Here is a 21,187-nt window from a genome sequence, read left to right as displayed (position 1 = left end):
GCGGGGTGCGGGGGGAGGGCGCGGGCGGAGCCTGGAAGGGGCGTGTTCGCTCGGCGACAGCCCCGGAGCCCGAGCCAGAGCGAAACCAGCGCCGGAGCTGACATGGGCCGACTGCCCCGGCCGCGCGCGCAGCCCATCCAGCCCCTGAGAGCGCTCGCGTCCCTGGGCACCAAGGTAGGTGACCGCGGCAGCACCTGAGCGCTGCGAGGCCCGGGGGTGCTCGAGCCCCCACTCGGGGCGGAAAGGATTGGGAGAGCCGCGATGGGCGCCGCCGCTTCTCGCCGCGCCCGCCGCGGGGGGCCGGGCCGGGGCAGGGACCCGAGCCGCGCCCCCGGCGTCGGAGCGGAGCGGGGTTTGGGGGCCCCGGGTGCGGCAGAGAGCCGGACGAAGCCTCGCGGCGACTCGATCTCCACTCCCCTGACGGGATCCCCGGCCCGGGCCAGGGCGCCGCTGGGGTGGGGGTGGGGGTGGGGGTGGGGGTGGGGACGAGGGTGGGGCGGCGTGGGGGGCCCGGGTTCGAAGGCCCGCCGCTGCCCGGAGTGGGGCGTGTGTCGCCGCGCGCAGGGTCAGCCGTCGGCGGTGCGCCGCCCGCGGCCTCCCGGAGGGGGGCGTGTGTGCGCACGGAGTCCTCCGCGGATCGGAACCGGATTATTCGCCTGGTAGTGGTGGAGGCGTGTGCGCGCGCTCTCGCTCTCGTACACACACTGCTGCGCACGCCACCCAGGGTCGCCGGGCCGGGGAGGCGAGGGCAGGAGCTGCCTGGGAGGGAATGGCCGAGGAGACGGATGCCGCCCCCACCTCCGCCCCCTCCGTCCCCTCCGTCCGCGCCGGGCTCCTGCCTCGCCCGCCGCCTCGGAGGACCGGGGCCCAGCCCGGCGTCCCTCTGGGGCCTGGGAGCGGGCCACGCGCGGGATCCGCGCCCCGGGCAAAGCGCTGCGCGCTCGGCCGCCGGCCGGGAGCGGTTGGTTAATGATTTAATCTCCAGCTTGGGGAGGCGGAGCCGCGACCTGCAGTCTCTGGCTCCGCCCCCTCCTTGGAGCGCCCCCCGCCGGGGGTACGAAGCTGCCCCCTGCGCTCGGCGCGTTCCTCACCAGCTGCCTGCGGGCGGGGTCGCCGCCCGTGACCGCCCGGCTGGGAGAGCTGGGCCGGAACCGAGCGGCGGCTGGGGGCTGAGGCCCGGCGGGCTTCCTGGGAGAGGACGGAGCCCGAGCTCGGGGTGTGTGTGTGTGTGTGTGTGCGCGCGTGTGTGCATGTGTGCGTGCGTGTACGTGCGTGCGTGTGTGCATGTGAGTGAGACGGGGGGAGGGGTGCCCTCCACTAACTCAAACCAGATTCCTTGTGTTTCCCTATGAGATACTGCAGCCTGGGCTGGGGAAGTTTTCTCTCTCTCCCAGGGAGAATGGAAGGGAAATACAATGCTGATTCTTTTCTTGTTGTCACTCCTTGCAATCTGACCGGCCCCCACGGCCCTCCGCGGCGTCCATAGTGCCCGTTCTTTGCCCCGGCGTCTGAGCCCCCCGCTCCTGCAGCCATCTGGACCAGAGAAAGCGTCCCGTCCAGCCAGCGTAAACAATGAGGGGCCCCTCTCCGGGCTGGTCTCCGCGATGCAACTTCTTTGCCGGGTCTGGGTTTCTAACTCCCCACGCCTCCGCCCCTTTCCGAGGCTGGGCTGGAGGAGGGGGCCATCGGCAGGGTGGACTGAATTTTAAGAGAACAAAGAACAGGGCACAAAGGAAGGGGGAGCTACGCTGTAGATTTCCCTCAGAAATGGGGGGTTTGCTGGCCCAGGGCTGGGCCCAGCCAGACCGCTGAGTAGCCCCCGGGGCTCCGGGTGCATGGCCCGGCCACCTGTGAGGCTGTTTCTGTGTGGGAGCTAGCACCCAGCAGTGAGGGTGGGGTGCCATGTGGGCTCCAGCTTTTATCAGCTGCCCTGTGTGATCGGCCAGGCTACCAACAGATGAGTGGTTTATCTGCTCCCAACTTGGACTTCGCCTCTCCGCTCCCAGAGGCCAGCTGCTGCTTCCCACAGAGATCAGGGAATCTTAAGAGACCCCCCCCCCCCCAATCCTGGGGACTGCCTCAGGGAATGGGAAGGGGCTAGTGTGATAAAGTGAGCCTGCTTCCGGGAGGTGGCGGTTCGGGGAGAGTCTGGAGCGTCCCCCTGAGTTTGTGGCCCCCGCTCACTGAGGGCCGAGTACGCAGGCCTCTCCTTGGAGCAGTCTTTCCGTTTTCTGGGGTTTCCGTTTTCTCCCGCCCATTTCTTAATTACACCCACCCACCGAAGCTCATCCCAGGCTGATGTGCAGACCCAACCAGGGCTGTAGACCAGGGAGTCGCAAGCAGATGAGTCTCCTCTACAAAATGGGGCAGTGAGGGGGGGGGGTGGGCAAACCGACCTGTGTGTGTGTGCGTGGCGGGGAGGGGGGTCTTAGACCCTCCTTGGCAAGTCAGGAGCTTTCCCAGAGCGACTTCGCGCTGGCTTGGGGTTCAGGGAGTCCAGCCCCCTCCACCCTTGGAGCTCTGGGTTGATTTCTGTGGCCTGGGCAGGCTGTGCCCAGGTGTGGCAGGCAAGGTGGTCTCTACCCACCCACCCCCGCCCCTGCTTTGGATTGGTTAGGAGTGGGGGGGCTCAGAGGCCAGAGCCCCTAGCGTTGCTGTTGGGCAGTGAGCCCAGCTGGCTTTGGCAGGAAGTTTCCACAGGCCCAGAGGAGCTTGTCCCCTGCGGGGGTGGGGGGAGTCTGGCCCTGGGAGAAACAGGATCTGGGTGATGCCAGAGATAAGGCTGGGTGGAGGGAAGAAGGGAGAGGGGTTGAGCAACCTGGCCCGCTGCTTAGGTCTCCCGACCTGTGTACCTGAGGCTTTTCCTGGACTTTGGGAAAAGGAACCAAACTCCGGAGCTGCTGGCAGAGGACCCCGAAAGCCCGCTCTGGCCAGGACTTCTGGGTGCTTTTGGGAGGACAGCCTGTGCAGCCTCCTCCAACCAGGGAGCTAGGTGGCCGTGCCGGGAGGGGCCGGTCTGGGCTGGACGGGGCCCCGCGCCGCCTGCCGTATGTTGGGACGGAAGCTTCGGCATCATTTTCCCGCATTCCTGAAGCCCCGGCTTAACACACACCTCTGGGGGAGCCTTGAGCCCCCCCTCCAGTAACGTCCATCGGAGTCTCCCCCAGGCGCTGCCAGCTTGTGGCCGTGCTGGCATCCTGGGCCTGCCTTTGCCGGGGAGGGGGACACCGTTGGTGTTCACTTAGCCTCCCGAGAGGAGGAAGGGCCTCCCCTTCGGGTCGGTGGGGGCGGTTTGGGGCGCATTCGTGAAGGAAGGCTTAGATTCTTACCCGGCCTGTCCGAACCGCCCTGCACTGCCCGCGCTGCCCCCTCGTTCCTTCATCCCAGGGGCTCAGGGCATCTGAAAATCAGTAGTGTCCAGCAGGGGAGATCCCTGGCCGTGCACTCAGGGCCAGCATCTCTGTGCTCGGCCAGGGCGGCTCAAGCCACCACCGTCTGCCCTGGCCGTTGGGGTGGCAGGTGGGGGCACCCGGGACAGCCCCCCTGGGAGAGTTCGGGTTCGGGCTCTCCTCCCTGGGTCCATGCAGGCCCCACGGTCAGTGAGCTCGGTCCGCAGGCCCAGCTTCGGGGCTCCCCAGCGTGACGATGAGGCGAGGCCGTTTCGCCTTCTGTTCCCTGCCCCTCCTTATTCCTACTCAGGGCAGCCCTTTTCCGTTCCGTAGCATGCTGTTCTGGTCCCTGAAGCATCAGAAGGGGTCTGGCGTTCCCCTCATCCGCCATCGGGTTTAAGGCTCAATCAAGTCACGGGAGTAGAGAGGCAGAGGGCACCAAGGAAGCCCCTTAGGGCAGGCAGTACGATTTATGGGCTCCTCTAACGGGAATCTGGTTAGGCCCAAAGGACCACCAGGCTGTATTTCATTGCGGGCTGGTCATGCTGAGGCTTTGTGTACTGTTGTTTGCTGGTAGCACCCGGGGTCCTGCAAAATCCTTAGTTATGGAAGAATGGAAGTAGAGTTTCTCTCTTCCACCTCATCCACCGGGTTCAAACCGGAATTAAAAAGAGCTTGACTGCTGTGTGCTAGAAGCCAGCCCCCTCCAACGACATTATTAAAGGTGAAGAAGGGAGAGGGGCTTGGCGGGGGGCGGGGAACCAAGCCTCAGGCTGCTTTCCTTCTGCCACTGGGGACTACAAGCTGCATGGGGGCTTCAGAAGCTAGGAGCACCCCTCCGCCTGCAACAGTTCACCCTGGGGACCCCCAAGGGATCAGCCCTGGAGCCTTTGGGTTAGGTGTCCTCAGGAGACACTGGAGGTGTGTCTCGGGTTAATAATGTGTCCTCTTTGAACTTGGGGGCGTGACTGTGGCCAGAGCGTCACTGGGGATGCTAGACTTCCCTTTCAAAGTGTGGACATAGGGCACCGCTGAGGGGGAGGACACGTCCCAACGTCATCTTCCTAACAGACGTGTAAGAGCACGCATTCCTCGTGCATCGTTGTGCTGAGGGCTTACCCGTATTCGCTCATATAATCCTCACAATAACACCAGGACGTGTGTAATGTTGTCAATTGCTTTGAAAGCTAACGAGGAAACTGAGGCACAAGGAACTTGCTCCGTCTGGCCAAGCCAGCTCGCACAACCCGGGGAGCCTGGCCCCGGGTCCATACTTGCACCAGAACACTGCATGCTCAGGCAGGACCAAGATGGCAGATGGGCGGGCCTGCCCTGGAGTGAGTCCAGATCACCCGGCTCCCTCCGGAGACCCCGGAGTGTCCTTTCCCTCCCGCTCCTCAGCTGAGCACTCCGATCTCCAGAGAAGCAAAGTGAAACCAAACAAGGCCTGGCAGATCTGATTTCAAGCCCAAGCGCTTCCTTCTGAGGCCCTGGGCAAAAAGGGGGAGCCACAGGGCCACTCCCGAGTGAAGGAGACCTGGCTGCAGGAGACAGTGGGACCCCCACCTGGCACTCCTTCTCCTTTCCTGGCTCTCTCTCTGGGGGCTTGTGTGGGGAGGTGGGGGCGGGGGGTGGCGGGGAAACACGTCTCCAGGAAGAGCCCTGTAAACAAGCAAAGTTGTTGAATGCCCTTGAGTCACTGGCTCTTCATCATCTTGACTCCTGATTTGTTGCTTCCTGTCACTCCCGAGGCGAGTCCTTTCTCTTCCCTTCTAACTGGTGAGAGGGGCCTTCTCCTTCCCTGTCCTGCTGCCTGCCTTCTCTGGGCTGGGCCCCTGGCTCTGGGGTAAGGAGGGAGGTGGATGCAGGGGCAGATGCAGAGTGGAGAGAGTGGCCCATTCCCAGCCCAGGAGGAGCAGGAGTTTCCTGTGGGGTGGAGGCGGGGGGCTTTGCTCTGTATTTCCCAGGATTTTTATCTATTTGTACCTTCCCTGGGATCATGGGGAATGGGGCGACCAGACTAGGGAGATTTTAACCTGGACTGCCCTGCAGAACTGTGCAGCCTGTGAATGTTTATACATCCATAACCTTCATCAGACCTCAGAGGCCTGGGCCCCAACAGTGCTTTTGACCCTCCCCTGATACGGAAAAAATGGAACAGGCCCAGGGGTCACAATCAGGCAGACCTGGACTCTTCCCTGTCCTTAGCAACCATGTGACTTGGGTAAATCATTTAACTCTAAGCCCAGTTTTCTTATGCACAAGATGGGTATGATGACAATAACGCCCTAGGATTGTCGGGAAGAATGAATGAGGGAAAGTCTATTAAATGCCAGTGTATTGTTTGTACATAAACAAACAAACAAACAAACAGGCAGTTTAATCAAAATAAAGAATCTAGCTTGGTGCTGAGTAAAAGCTCAATGAGTGTTAGTTCCCTTTCTCATACTTCCTCCAAGACCCATGGTGGGGGCGGGGGGTGAGGGGGGTGCTTGTCCATCCGAGGTCCATGGGTGGGGTCCAAAGGCGGTTCCCAGAGTTGGTTCCTCAGCACACAGCTCAGAGCCCACATTGGCAGAGGTTATTCTGCAGCCCTCTCCATTACCAGGCCCTGTATCAAGGAGACTGGACATCATCTTCTATATTTTCCAGCAATTAAAGGGTAAGTTATCCTAGTCATAGTGTGTTTTTCCTACAACTCAGCCTGGCTGAGTTATTGCCATTATTTTCCTAAAAAACCGTAAGAACTGTAAATTCCTCAAGATGCTTGAGAAGATCTAAGCATCACGGTTAATGGAAATACCCCTAGAACAGGAACATACAGCTAGCCACTCATGTATATGCCTTTAAGTTGCCCAGTATTCACATTTTCAAAATTAAAGACAGGTGAGATTAATTTCAATATGTGTGATTTAACCTAGTATATCCAAAGTATTATCATCTCACCATGTAATCAGAAAAATTATTAGTGAGATATTTTGCATAGTTTTTCATGCGGGGTCTTCAGATTCCAGTGTGAATTCGAGACCTGTGGCACATTGCAATTTGGATGCAAAATTTCATAAATACTCGTCGGTCAGAATTTGAGTTTCCTAAAAGGTACAGTTGAGAAAGTGGATTCACACACTCCAGTTGTTTTAAACGAAATAAAGTTTCCCAATAAATGAATCAAACATCAATTTTTTATATTTAAAATGATTAAATAAAAAAAATTCAATGCCTGACTTTCACTAGCTACATTTCACGTACCCCACAGCCCCATGTGGCTAGCGGCTACCGTACTGAAGACTGAGGTTTAGGATATCACTGCAAACGCCAGGAACAAGAATGTTTTATATCAGTAGTCTTATTCAGCATTATACTGGCAATTATGGAAAATAGAACCAGATAAGAATGAGGAGTGAGAAAGGCAGAATTATTATTAGTTGGGCTTGTCTCCTCGCAAAGCCCGGAAGATTCAATCGTAAAGTTGATTAGAGTGTATAAGGCAGTACGAGTTTAGCAAGGTGGTCTTTAAATAGACATAAATTTAAAAAATTGTTGTTTCCCATATACCAGCTATATAACCAGTCGGGACATATAGCTATGGGGAGGATGCAAAACCCATTCGCAAGAGACCATAAAGTAACCCAGAATGAACATGACAGGAAGCGTGTACGACTTGTAGGAGGAAAGCTCACAAAATTTAATGGAGATTGTCTAAAAGCCTGGATAGGTGCGTAGGAGGACTTGATGTTACGATGCAGTCAGTTCTTCCCAATTCAGTTTATTGTTTCCTTTCAATTCCAATGGAATCCCATCAGGGTTTCTTAATAAAAATGTTTCCAAAGTCCATCTGGAAGACCAACTACATTAGAAAAGCCAAGCAAATTTTAGGGAAAAAAGTTAAAGTGGGAGGTTCCCCTACTGGATACTCACAACATGTTTTATAGAATGACAGTATAGACCTGGTTTAGGAATGAAACAGAGAAGGGAATCTGGAATATCTATAAGGAATTTAACATCTGATAAGGGTAGTGTTTGATGCTTAACTCATAGAAGGAATTCTATAAGGAATCTAACTAACGCTATTGTTATATTTTAATTTTTTTTTTCTATTTTTAATGGCTCACAATTTCACAAGCCACTGGCATCTCTAGTTTGGTGTATTTCCTTCTAGATTTTTTTTTTCTGAGTCGTTTTTAAATATTGCATTACTGGTAGTTTTAGAAGTGAATATTTCCATAGACTCGGGAGTGGGAGCAGACTGTCTTTGTTTCATGATAGTAACAGTAATGCCAGAAACCATAAAACAGATTTGACCATGTAAAAACTAATAAGCACTCTGGGAAAGAAAACGACGAAATCACCATGATAGAAAACAGATGTATGATAAATCTGTAGAAATCTTTGCAAAATAGGATGGTCAAAAATTTAAATAGCTTTAACATTTTAAAAAGCCATACAAATTGATCGGAAAAGGCGAAACCCCCTCCCTCCTATAGGAAAAGGGGCAGAAGGCTTCAACAAGCAATTCACAAGAGAAGGGATAAAGATGCCAGTATGGTTTTTTGTTTTGTTTTTTGTTTTTTAACTACTGTCATTAGTAATCAAAGAAACGCAAATTACAAGCTTGCTAGGCTGGCTGTAGTGGTGGTTGTGTTTTGTTTTCAATTCATCCTGTGTCGGTGAGACTGTAACTGGGTAAAACCTTCTGGAAAACAAGTTAACAATAAGAAACCAAAGTTATTTTACTCACTAATAAGCATGCATCCTCCGGAAATAGGGACTTGGCGCAGACTTAGCTGGAAGGATATTTGTTACAGTGTTCAGACAAAACTGAAACAACCTAGTATTTATTCATCAGTGGCCCAGTGGATATAAAATTCAGGCTGTTAGGATTTAATCTAAAATAATGTAACATTATTTACTAACATGTTTCTTATTTTCGCCCAAATGTGAACAATGGTTGGCTTTGTTGGTCCACACTGGAAAGTGATCTTTGTATGATAAAAGAGAAAAATGTCTGAATCGGCACACTCCCATAGAAGCGTCGTGCAAGGCCCGTGTGTAATTTACATTTTTAATGGCTGCATTTTAAAAAATAGAAAGAGGTGAAATTAACTTTTTATTTAACCCAGTATATTCCAAATAATATCATTTTAACATGTAATCACCGTAAAAAGTATTGATGAGCTAGCTGTTTTATATTCTTTTACATTCAAAGTCTTTGAAGTCCATTGTGTATTTGACCCTTTTAGCACGTGTCAGTTTGGACTTGCCACATTTCAAGTGCTCTCTAGCCACACAAGGCTAGTGGCTGCCATACTGGACAGTGTAGGTTTGAATTATTTAATAACCCTTAGAGAGGCGGCAGAAAGTGGAAGCCTCTGAGAAGTTCTGGCCTGGACTCTTTCTTCCCTGCGTAATTCACCCTACGAGCCCTCTTCCGATAGGAGCCTGAGGTCCCGATTACCTGGGACAGGTCACCCCGCTCCCTGGTAACACTTCCGCCTCCTGCCTCCCCAGCAGGGAAGAATGGGGAATGTGTGTTAGCTGCTTTTGCAACTGCGGAAGGCCTTGTTCTTGTTTCTTTTTTCCAAGCAGAGGATGTCTGTCTCCAGGAAATGGGATCTGTCTGAGTGTGGCTGGGCAATGTCACACTTGGGCCGACCAGCCTGGTCTGGATTGGCCCGCCGGCTGGTAGGGAGGAAGGAGCACACAGTTAGCCTGGCCTGGGAAATTTCAGGCAGAGAGGTTGGGTTGGGGTTCTGGTCTTTCTTCTCGGCAGCTGGAAATAGCAAGAAACAGCTGGACGGAGATTGGAGCAGGACAAGTGTGAGACACGTCGGAGGCGGAGCCTTGTGCTGGGCCCGCTCTGAAAATGCAGGAGGGTCCAGGCTTCTGCAGGTGGTCCCCCACCCCTCACCTTTAGGGGAATCGGAGCTGTGGGAGGCTCCTCAGCGCAGGAAGTGGGAATGAGATCGATCAGGAGCCACTCCTGGAACAGGTGTCTGATGGGGAATCAGCCCAGTGAGCTGTCTTAGATAAACAGCTTCCCCAAGCCCATCCTACCTTGAGAATGTATGCACATTCTCAGCTATGGCCATCTGAATCGACCCGGGGGCATGGCCTCGTACAGAAAACTGTGAGTTCCAAGGTCTGCCAGACATGGGCTCAAATCACCATTTAGTATCTGCGAGAGTAAGCGAAGGAAATCACGCCATCCGAGCCTCAGTTTCCCTTCCTGTAACATGGAGGCGGACATTTACGATGGTCCGGCATGGGGCCTGGTGTGCAGCAGGCTCACAATGAACGCTTCTGTCCACGGCTGGGCAGTCGGCCAGTGGCTGGAGCACTAGGGTGCTGGCTGTCCTTGTGTGACCCCTGCCCCTTCTCTGGTCCCTGCAGCCATCAGAAGAGCTGAGCTGGGGCCGGAGAAGCTGCAGAAGTAGAACCTTCACCTGCCCTGGGGGCTCCCACATAGGATTCCATTGTGAGAATACCCCCGCGGGAGGCTGGCCCTCAGCTCAGAGCTCTGGTGTCACTGGACATCAGCCAGCCTCCGGTGGCGGGGGCGGCGGGGGTATCATGATCTCCCGTCTGCTCAGTTGAGGCTCAAGCATCAGGAAGCAGCTGTTGGGGAGCAAGCCATTTTGGGGACCTCCTAAGCTCCCTGCTTTTCCCTGACACCAGGTCGTTACCCATTGTCCACTGTCTCCTTCCAAACAACTTAGAACAAAATGAGGACCCGGTAACCCCGTCCAGCTCGGGGGGAGAGAGGGAGAAAGAGGACAGACATCAATAGGAGATTTTTTTTTTTTTTCCCCTATGAGAGGGTGGCCCTTGGACATTCTCACCCAGCCCCCACTCGGTGGCTTGTACTGAGCCCTGAGAACTAGATAGTTTTAAGCTGGTTTTGAAATTAAAAGGCTTGTCCTTAAGCCTTTGATGCTTTGGGATTTTTAAACTATTATTCAAACAACACCACCACATTAAAGGAAGACTTTTCCGTCCCCCCGCGAAAGACTGTTTTCCTCTCAAGCCTGACAATAACTCCTTAATTTCTCAGTGCCTTTAAATCTTTCGCGAGGGCACGTTTGCCTAGAGTCGTGGTCCCCGCGTTAAGTTCTGCCTCTTCCCTTCCACTTGGCGCCATCGGGTGACCCGTTTTCCCTGTCGCTCTCTTCGTGTCTGTGCGATAATGTGGCGAGTTCGTGGCCTCCAGTTTCCTCAGCCTTTTCCTTGTCGTTGGATACCAGGTCATGTCCAGCCTTTGGCTATGATTAAATAAGGCCGAATATCTGTGTGTGTGACTTTAAAATAGTTTCTCAACACACTCAGTTTGAAAGCCATCATTCCAAGAAACTGCCACTGTTCCTGATGCCACCAGACCACCCCGTCGTGGGATCATTTTCACGGTGAGAAGCTCTTCGTCCAGTGTCGAGTACCTTCCCCCCCTGCCTAGTGGCACCTCGTACCTGCCCCTTAGTGGGAGGAAGGTCCTTCCCCAACTCTTCCTCTGAGCGAGACGGTAACAGGCGCTGTGTAGCCGGGCGCCTGGCGGTGAGTCAACCCCAGTGTTATCTGGGAGAGACCTTTAGACCGGGAGATAAGGAGACCTGGGCTCCAACGCCACCTGGGTCGCTCACCAGCTCCGTGACTTTTTTCACCTCTCCCTGCCTCCATAGCCGTATGACCTCTAAAGGGTCCTCCATCTCTCAGTCTTGAGAATCGGAAGTTGTAGCCATGCCGGACCCCTCAGTGGGGGTCGTGTGATGCTGCAGACACTGTGTTTTAGCACCCCCAGGAGTGTGTCAGAAAACCCATGGGATGTGGAAAGAAAACATCATAACGTGTGTGTGTGTGTGTGTGTGTGTGTATTTTTTTAAGAGAAAAACTAAAACCGATACATGGGTTGATAACAGACATGTATATAACCTATAAAAACATATGTATGCGTACGAGTATATATGTGTGTATAGGCATATGACGTGCTCCGTGTTTTTATGTGCCGGGGGCATTGCCACTGTGTGCGGCTATTATTGTGGCCAGGAGCCCTGGTGTGGGAACAAGGCCTTGGCTGCGATCCATGACCTAGGGCAAGTCCCTTGTTTGAGTCTCTCCGGCTCTGGGAGTGTGGTCTCTCCACGCCCAGGTCTTTTAAGGAGATCTCTGACACAGATACACAAGCGGTGCAGTAGTTATAATGGTGATGTTCCCATCCTGGGCTTTACCCCCCACCCCCTTCTTAATTGTGGTTGTTCAAGCTCAGATTGTTTTAAGACAGTGCTTCTTAACCTCCTGGTGCAGACAGCACCCTTCTCGAATACGCGTGCATCTGGCAGTGCCCGTGAAGGAGCTATAAGGTTCGGAGTAGTACTGAAGTCGGCTAGGACCCCGGCACGGCCCCACTGAAGTCCCTCCGGCAGGATGTAACGATGCGGATCAAAGCAGGCACAGTGCTGGCCGTTGCCGTCGCCGCCCACTGGCCTCGTCCGCCGCTGGAGGAAGGACGGCCTTCCGCTTCACTAGGACTTCTTATCTTCATAGGATAAGGCCGGTGAGCCTCCCAGAAAGCACCTGATCTTCCTCTGGCGACAGAGCCAGAGCTAACCGCTTACGGAAAAAGTCACGGGCCGTGGTACGCCGAGTGTCTTTTCTTGCACAATCCCCTTTAGCGAGTTGTTCCCGCGGATGGACCTTGTGGAGCAGAATGCCTCCCCCATTTGGGCCAAGTTCTATTCTACCTAGTGGTAGAATGCTGGTCGCTCCCCTGGGAAAAGGACTCAGGGCCCGCCAGGTGAGAGCCACCCCTGGAGAGGACACCGGGGCTCGCAGTGGCTCTGCAAGGCCCGGAGTCCCCTTCGATGCTGCCTCAGCAGCTCCTGGTGTCTCTACCTTCAAAACATGCCCTGGATGCGGCCCCCTCTGTCCTGCCCCTTAGCCACACCCGTGTCCTGGCCTCCTTCCTCTTTGCCCTGAATTCCTGCTTCCCCTCCTCCATGCCGTCAGCGCCAGCAGCCATGGGAGTGTTCACATGTGAGGACCGGACGACTTGCCTGCGTAGGAACCGCTGCTGGTCTCCTTGCACACCTGGAACGCCATGCAGACGCCCACCTGGTCTCGCGGGGGGAGGGCTTGGGCCCTGGCCCCTGGCTTATCATGCTGTTCCACCGACTCTTCTCTGCTTCTGAGCCCTGGCGAGTGCCGTGGCCTCTGCTGGATCGGTCTTGCCCCTGCCTGCCTCCTTCTCACCGTCGGTACCCGGCTGGCAGTGCCCTCCATCAGCGGGACCTCCTGGCCGCCCCACCCCCGCGCCCCCCACGCCCTGTACGTAACTCCCACGCTCCCCCGTGTCACCGCGTTTCCCTCTTGACAGTGAGGACTCTGAGATACTGGTCCTTTCAGCATGTTTACGGTCCTGCTCCCTCCTGCCGCCCCCCTCACACTGCAGGTGTGCCCAGGAAGGCACAGGTGTGGCCACCTTGTCCTAGTCACTGCTGTCCCCAGGACCCAGAAGAGTATGGGAAAACCAGTGGGTATGCAGTAAGTCAGTGAATGAGAGAGAGAGAGAGAGAGAGAGAGTTGAATGAAGCCTCTTGTAGCCATTCTCAGCCACGCATGGAGTCATGCACTGATGCCCGCTCTGTCCGGCCATGCTGCTTGGCGCTGGTATGGGATGGATGGTTACAACGACTCAGGAAACTGGAGGGGGAGGGGCAATGCGCAGCGGTGGTGGCAGTGAGCCACAGGTCAGCTGGAAAGGGAGAGGCCTGCCTGGCTGCCCCAGGAGAACCCAGGTCCCTCTCCTGCTTGGGCCAGGCTGCCAGGGACAGGCCACTGCCTGGGAATTTGGAGTGTGTCGGTCCAGCCTGTCGTGCCGTCAGTCTGGGAGCTGCTGGGCGGTGATTCTCTAGTCTCAGGAGCAGAGGGAGCTGTCGAGGGTGTGGTTCGCGGAGATGGACCAGGGGCCTGGACTTCAGGGGAGGCCTTGTGCTCCTCCTGCCTTGGAGGAATGTTCTGTGGTCAGTGAGGCCAAGGCTGCAGGAATCTGGTTCCACCAGAGGCTGGAGAGTCCGAGGGAGCAGCGAGTACAGCTCTGGTCTTCTTTGCCAGGAAAGTGGGATGTGGCTTCCGGGGTGGGGTGGGGGTGTCCCGCCCAGGCCGGGCTGTGGGGAGTGGCTGCTCTGTCCTCAGCGGCCCATTTTAGCCACTTCCCCAGAGCTGAGTCACTGTGCTTAGCAATGCTGCCTCCCTAAGCCGCAGCTCCCTTGGCCGGATCTCCTTCCGGGGGGCACTCAGGCCTCCTGAACTGTCCTCAGGACTGGCCTGGGCCACCTGCTTATACTTGAACTCCATGCTCCATCTCCTCACCCTAAAAGCATTCTGTTAGAAGCTTAGGGTGACGACGTCGCTCAGGGGCCGAGAACAACCCTGCCTGTCTGATATGTGCTCTTAGCTCCAGGATCCTGGAGACCCAACCCTTCCCCCTCCCCAACACTGCTGGGTCCTGCAGCCCCCTCCTGGCTGGGCTGTGGGACAGGCAGGTGGCCATCTAGGCCCCAACTCTCGGGATGTTGTCATGCTGGATATTGGAAGACGGTTTAGTTTTGCACAAGCCACAAAGCCTCCCACCCCCAGGGAGTGAGAATATAGGCCGCAGAGGGCACTGGCCAGACCCGTCACTGTTTCCCTGGGGTGTTGGGCCATGGAGGGTCCTGGCGATTCTGAGGCTGGCCCCTCTCACCCTGTCCACCAGAATGTGCTAGAAGAGGGGTTAGTGGGAGGGTGGGGGCCCTCCCGCCCTGCAGCCGGGACACCCAGGCCATGGGGCTCCGCATCACCCCCGCTGGGTCCTGGGCAGCTGGGCCTGCGGTTCTCGTTTTTCTCTCGAATACGCACTTGAACAAGCACTTAAGAGCGGGAAACCACAGGCCTGAAGTCCCTTCCTGAGCCCGGGGACTCCTGCCCATTACGCTGAAACTCTTATGCAACTCTGGAAGTTCACGTCGCTGTGTTTCTGCGGTTCTGACCCTTTCCGTCCCCTGCTGCCCTCCACCCCATTGCCCCCTCCCGCCCGCCGCCTGCCTCTCTCCTCGTTTCTGTTTACCTGGTGAGTGCTTTACCTGCTTCTTTTTTTACCTCCGTATTCTTGGTTCTGGGTTGCGTTCTAAGCCCACAACGTTGGCGCCCTCCCCCCCGCCGCCCCCGCCGCAGATATTTGGCATTTGTGGAGACATGTGGTTGTCACAGCTGCGGGGAGATGCTCTTGGTATCTAGTGAGAAGGGATGTCGCCGAACGTCCCAGCACAAAGGGTGACCTGGTTCCAGGTGTCCACAGTGTTGGAACCTGCTCGGCGATTGCATAAGAACTTTCTCCAGGCAGCGGCCAGGCTCCTCCTTTCTCTGGGCCCCCCCACCACCCCCCAGCCCCAGCCAGCCAGACAAGGGGAGGGCTGCTCAATTGGTAACAACTGACCAGTGATGCTGCCCCCGCCCCCGCCCAAAAGCCAGACAAAAGCCTGGGGTGGAGTGGGAAGAGCACTGGACCCGGAGCAACAGTGAGGGGGTGACCCCAAGGCCAGTGCTTTTCTTGTGTCTAGTTTAGGAGTCGGCGAACTATGGCCCACAGTCTGAACCCAGCCCACCGCTTGTTTTTGTAAATAAAGTTTTATTGGGACGTAGCCACACCCATTTGTTTACATATAATCTATACAGCGGCTTTCCTACTGCAGAGATAGTTGTGGAGCCGGGACAAAGACACCTTCAGCCACCAAGCTGAAAGTCTCTATAGTCTGGTCCTTGATAAAAATGTTTGCCAGCCCCTGGTCTAGATGTTTCTGTCTAATTGTTGAGAGGTTCGCTCCCAGGGCGGCTTGAGCAGGAGGGAGGGTTCAGGTTAGGGTAGGGAAAGGTACTTTCCTAAGGGTATGGAGGGAGGAGGAGGAGAGGGAGGAGGGGGGCCGCCTGGCTGCAGTGGGTCACCTCAAGGCCTTTTCAGCGCGGTTCTCACCTGGCCCAAGCCCGGCCCAGGTTACCTGTGCAACAAGGCTGGCTCCTCTCGCCTGCCCTGGAGAACTTTGTCTGCTGAAGTGACAGGCAGTAAGCCTGCGGAGCAGCCATGAGACTGGACATCAGCAGCTGGGCAAGGAAGAGAGTGTGGGAGCGGGATCGGAGGGCACAGGGGTCAGGCTGAGAGCCCTGGAGCCAGGCTGTAAGCTCAAGTGAAGCCAGCACTGTCCTTGGGCTTGAGAAGGTGAAAGAGGGAGACCGAGGGGGGTTGGGGGAGGGGAGGGGGAGCGTGGGCCTTTCGATGGGTGTTTGAGAGCATCTGTGCCGGACACCGCCGGATGGCATTCAGCGGTGAGCAGACCCGCCAGAACCCTCTGGAAGCTCACAGTCCAGTGGGAGATTACAGCCCGGTCAGCAGGGACGGAACGATGGAACTGGCACCTGCTGGCAGAAGGGACGTCCAAAGTTCTGGCGGGGGTGGGAGGTGGCCCGCGGGGCTCACCCCGGGCGAGGACGGTTCCCTGGGAGAAGTGACGTCCCAGCCGCGCCCTGAGGATGCTGGGGGCGCTGGGCGACTGGGTACTCCAGCGGGGGCCTGCATGCGTCCAGTCCTGGAGCCCAGGAGACAGCTCGGGCTAGTGCGGGGTACGGGGCCAGGGGAGCAGCGAGCAGGGGCATTGAGCGGGGATGCAGGGGCGGATGCCGGGCCGGGGGCGGGGGTGCTCCGGGCGGGGGGCGGTCCTAGGTGGCTTGTTTTAGCTGAAAGGTGAAGGGGGGACTGGAGATGGACAAAGGGGGAGCAAGGAGACCAGACGGGCTGATGTCAGGGGCTGGGTGAGGTATGGGGGCCCGGGTCGGGGCAGTAGCTGGGATGAGGGATAAACAGCTGTGGCAGCCACGGGCTGAGCTTGGCAGTCGGAAGGGTGGGCTTGCGATGAGGGTGCTGTTGAGAACTGTGCAGTCGGCGAGACTCATGGCCCAGCACGACCCCTCGCCCACCCTGCTTTGTTAAGCACCCCCCCACATCCCTCTCTCCCCGCCCTGCTCAGTCCTGTGCTGCTGGGTTTAGCAGGCCCCTCCGGAGGGGTAGGGGCTGGATCGGCTCTAACACTGAACTTCAACTTGGCCCTTGCCTAGAGCTGCATGGGTGGTGTCTCAAGCTCGCCGGTGGCCCTCTGCCATTCTCTGGTTCAGCTTAATCTCTCGGAGGGTGGTGGTGTGGTTCCACGTCCCGGGCGCCTCGGTCACCTCCTCCCTGCCTCCTTGCAACTCAGATGATTAAAGAAATTGGGGGGGGGGGGGGTGGAGAATTTTCCAGTCTCGATCTCCCCGAGAGGTGGAGTGTGGGTCCCCAGCAGAGAGCTCGGGGCCCCACTGTGGCGATATCACTGAAGGGACACCCAGCAAGCTGGCCTGGAAGGCTGGGGAGCTGGTTCTGTGGGTCCCAGCAGCCCCACCCCAACTCTGATTCAGAAAGTGAGCCGGGCCGCCCGCCCACATACACACAGGTGCCCAAACAGCATCTCTCTGGGGCCCATCCTGTCCTTTCCCTCCTCCCAGGACTGTGACTCAGGCTGAGGTGTCCCCTAACTTCACAGGGATTGAGGTCAGAGAGCAGGAGGGATTTACAGCGTGTCTCCGGACCAGGTGTTCAGAGTCTTCTAGTCAGAGGTTCATTTTCCTTCCTGGCCTGCCTGATGGCGTCACCTGTGTACCTCCGAGTCCTTAAATGTGGCAATGCGGCCAGTCTGCTCTGGGAACATCCTGGCTGCAGAGGAGGCGTGAGGGCGGGGAGTCATTGTCCTTTAAACAAAGATCTCTGCCTCTGTCTCAGGTTTCAGGGAAAGGATGCCTGTGGCTACTTGAACTCCAACCAGATTTGCGGAAAGCACTCCCCTCACCTGGGCACCTGCGGTTGAAGAGTAGGCAGGGTTATGAAATTGACTGCTGGCTCGTTTCTCGTTATTTCATTTTGGGAGGGAGCTGGGTTTGAATAACCACCCGTGGGCAGGTGGGCTTTTGTGCGGCGAGGCCAGCCCTGGTTAAGCCTGTGCCTGTCTCCTTCCTCGCAGCCCTATGAGCTCCTCCTGATCGTCTCTCCACCTGCCTGACTTCAGATCTGACCCCAGGCCTGCCTGCTGCCGCCCCCCACTCCAGGCAAGATGCCCATCCTCAAGCAGCTGGTGTCCAGCTCCGTGCACTCCAAGCGCCGCTCCCGAGTGGACCTGACGGCCGAGATGATCAGCGCCCCGCTGGGTGACTTCCGCCACACCATGCACGTGGGCCGGGCAGGGGACGCTTTTGGGGACACCTCCTTCCTCAACAGCAAGGCTGGCGAGCTGGATGGTGAGTCCCAGGACGAGCAAGCCTCCTCCTCCTCCTCCAAACGCAGCCTCCTGTCCCGGAAGTTTCGGAGCAGCAAGCGGTCACAGTCAGTGACCAGGGGGGACAGGGAGCAGAGGGACATGCTGGGCTCCCTGCGGGATTCGGCCCTGTTTGTCAAGAACGCCATGTCCCTGCCCCAGCTGAATGAGAAGGAGGCCGCAGAGAAGGGCTCCGGCAAGCTGCCCAAGAGCCTGTCGTCCAGCCCCGTGAAGAAGGCCAACGGCGGGGAGGGGGACCACCAGGCTGCGGGAGTGGGGGAGGTGCCCCGGAGGAATGGGGCCAGCGCCCCCCACTCCCCAGACCCCCTCCTGGATGAGCAGGCCTTCGGGGACCTGACGGATCTGCCCGTCGTGCCCAAGGCCAGCTTTGGGCTGAAGCATGCGGAGTCCATCATGTCCTTCCACATTGACCTGGGGCCGTCCATGCTGGGCGATGTCCTCAGCATCATGGACAAGGAGGAGTGGGAACCGGAGGAGGAGGAGGAGGAGGAGGACGGCGGTTACCGTGGCAGCGAGGACCCAGGCAGTCTCTCCCAGGCTCCCCCTCCAGGGGCAGCCGCCCCTCCCTTGGCCAGGCAGGAAGGCAAGGCCGGCAGGGACTCGCCCGCGATGTCCTCACAGGCTCCGCAGGACGAGGGGTGGGCGGCCGCCGCCCCCAGCCCTGGCTCCGCCCGCAGCATGGGCAGCCACACCACGCGGGACAGCAGCTCCCTGTCCAGCTGCACCTCGGGCATCCTGGAGGAGCGCAGCCCCGCCTTCCGGGGGCCGGACAGGGCCCGGGCCCCGCCCCCCCGGCCGCAGGACAAGGAGTTCTCATTCATGGACGAGGAGGAGGAGGATGAGATCCGCGTGTGAGGCGGGAGGAGGGTGGCTTCGTCTCCCTGCCCCCGGCCCGCCACCACCTTCCCCCGTTCCCTCCCCGTCCAGGGGCAGCCAAGAGCCTGGCTTTGACCACAGACCCAGGACCTCGCGGGTGAGGGGCGCTGGCTGAGCCGGGGGTCTCGCGGGGGACTGGGCAGCCGGCCCGGGGCCGGGGGCCGACTGCGCGTTTGACTTTGTCGCACACCGTGGCCTCCCCGGCTCTGGCTCTGTGGGGCGGGGCTGTGTTCTCACAGCAGGAGTCAGTTTCCTTTCCCGGCCTCGCATGGACGCCAGACGTCCACCTGAGTTCCCGCCTCGCCTCCTGCGGCAAGGGCAGGTCAGCCCCAGAGGCGGCCTTGGCGCCAGGGCCGAGGACACCCAGCTCTCCTTTTCCTCCCTGGCATCTCTGCTGTGACCCTCCTAAAGGGGTGTGACAGGAAGAAGGGGGCGGTCACATGTCCCCGGCCCTTCCTCCCCCCTGCCTGGCTCTTGCACCTGAAGCCTGGAGCCCCGGAGCGTAAAGCTGGACCGAATCCGGACACTAAACAAGGCACAGGATGCACAGGATGCGGGGCGGAAGGCAGGCCCCGGGGCTTCTTAAATTTTCCAGCAGGAGCCCTTCCCGATGACACTAGGAGCAGGCGGTGACAGTCGCTCGGCCTCTACGAGTTTGTTCGTTCTTCTTACGTTTAAACCCTTCTAGAGTGATATCTGGAACAGTGTTAGGTCTGCCACCGGCGGCAGGAGCATCGAGTCCTTTTAGAAATCCTTTATACTAAGCGCTTCAGACTTTATTTAGAGTCGTGTGGGGTGGGCGTCTGTGTGTAGTCTCCCCGCCCCACCCCCATAGCTACTAAAACTCAAGGCGGCCAGTGTAGAATATTTCTGGAAAATGACTTTTCGAAAAGTAATATATCTTTCCTATGGGGGATCCAAGCTTTTGTTTTAACTGGGTTATTTTCTCCTCCCCCTACTGACGACTTCCCCTCCCTTTCTCAGGCCTCTCTCCCTGCTCAGCCCCGTCCCTGACTCCCGAAGCCCAGGCCCTGAGGCTACAGGTATAGGATTGCCAGATTTAGCAACAAAACAAAAGCAAAACCTGGGATGTTGAGTGAAATCTGAATTTCAGGCGTACAAAGGATCATGTTATAGTGTGAGTACCCCCCATGTCATGGTGGGAATGTACCTGATGCTAAAATACTGTTCTTGTGAAATTCAGATTTCACTGTGTCCTGTAACTGTGCCCCAGGGGACGGAGTTAGGAGCTTGGATGCGAGCCCCGGGGTTAACTGATGATTATTTTTCTGTCCTGGGAGCAGGCGGGCCCCCCTCCCCTTGTCCTTTTGCAGCTGGTGTGGGGAAGGACAGGCTAGCGCAGGGTCTGGCGGGCAGGTGGGCGTGGCCACGCCAGCCTCCCGTTTTCTGCTGGATCCTGACTCAGACACTAACTTAGTTCCCGATTCGGGTGCCCCATGGGTGCTTGTTTCCACAGTGGGGGAGGGGACAAAGGGGGTGTGCAGCCCCCGCCAGCTGCTCTGGGAACTTATCCGGATGGCAGTCAGTCAGTTCCAGATTCTAAACTGGTATTTTTTTGTTTTTTTTCACGATATTGTTAAAACAGTGAGGAAACATTAAAAAAAAGCCTTCTGGCACGCCTCTGGTGTCTGTCTCTGCTTCTGGGGAAGGTGATTTCAGGATGCGGGTAGGTGGGGGTGAGGGTGAGGATCGGGGGTCCTGTGGCTGGCTGTTTGTTCTCCTGCATCCCTTCAGGGGGCCTGAGGTGGCTTCTCTCTCGGTCTCTTTGGGGTCCTCCCCTCCTGCACAGCTCTCTAGCCTCTTCCAGGGAAGGAAGGCCTTTGGGGGCTCCGGGACTTCGGTGTCCCAGCTGCCACTTAGCAGTCGGGGCCCGCAGGTACCTAGCACTCAGCCGCTTTGTGCCTCATTCTCCTCACGTGTTAAGTGGGGATCCTGCAGCTCCTGGAGGCCGGGATGCTGGCGGGCACCGGCATGGCGCTGGGCAAGTTGTTATTGCCCCGAGAGGCTGTGTGCTCGGAAGCCCGGGCGCCGACGTGCGGGGGAGCCATTGCCACCAGGACGCACAGACGCCTTTTACCACTTAACCTGCAAGATAGGCTTCCGGCGGCCGTGTGTCCTCGCTCAGCCTTGCGGCCCAGCGAGTTGGACTCCTGTCCCATTTGTCAGAGGAGCGTGCTGAGAGGCTACGCGGCCAGTTTCTCCGCGTTGCCAAGTAACAGAGCGAGAACATCGCTGATTAGAGACCCTTCAGCCTCGCCACTGACAGGCGCCTTGAAGCTTCGCTACGTGGGAAGCTGAGGCCCAGGGCGTGTCTGCCCATTTGGGGACCCAGTGACCCCTTTGCCCCACTGGCCCAGCTCCTGCCTCACCACCTTCCCTCCCCGACACCCACCTGCCACTCTGAGAACTTCAGCCTGGGCAGGGCTGGCTGGCATCTCTCGCACACCCTCCTCCCCACTGGGGGCGGGGGGTCCCCGTGTGGCTGAGTTCCTGGGAACCCCGTCTCCTTCCTGAGCATCTACA

At 57.4% G+C, this 21,187-nt stretch overlaps 1 protein-coding gene across 3 annotated transcripts; it reads left to right on the top strand.

Annotated features, from left to right (window-relative positions):
- The first annotated feature begins 45 nt into the window (after positions 1-45).
- Positions 46-20,280, top strand: CDC42EP4 (CDC42 effector protein 4). 3 transcript variants are annotated; one of them, XM_016143602.2, is made up of 2 exons: positions 46-174; positions 17,456-20,280. In XM_016143602.2, exon 2 carries the CDS (start codon positions 17,546-17,548, stop codon positions 18,620-18,622), a length of 1,077 nt encoding a protein of 358 aa, XP_015999088.2. In that variant the 5' UTR covers positions 46-174; positions 17,456-17,545; the 3' UTR covers positions 18,623-20,280. The 3 variants fall into 3 exon arrangements, with proteins under 3 accessions (XP_015999088.2, XP_036078974.1, XP_036078973.1); XM_036223081.1 differs by lacking the exon at positions 46-174 and adding an exon at positions 5,885-6,051; XM_036223080.1 differs by lacking the exon at positions 46-174 and adding an exon at positions 6,058-10,789.
- The last annotated feature ends 907 nt before the right edge of the window (positions 20,281-21,187 follow it).

The sequence above is a fragment of the Rousettus aegyptiacus genome, unplaced genomic scaffold, assembly GCF_014176215.1.
Source record: "Rousettus aegyptiacus isolate mRouAeg1 unplaced genomic scaffold, mRouAeg1.p scaffold_m13_p_6, whole genome shotgun sequence".
Taxonomy (NCBI): domain Eukaryota; kingdom Metazoa; phylum Chordata; class Mammalia; order Chiroptera; family Pteropodidae; genus Rousettus; species Rousettus aegyptiacus.
This window is presented reverse-complemented; position numbering and strand designations above follow the sequence as displayed.

What these genes read in the sequence shown, in the direction of transcription:
- CDC42EP4 (XM_016143602.2), top strand. Translation starts at nt 17,546, where the DNA reads ATGCCCATCCTCAAGCAGCTGGTGTCCAGCTCCGTGCACTCCAAGCGC.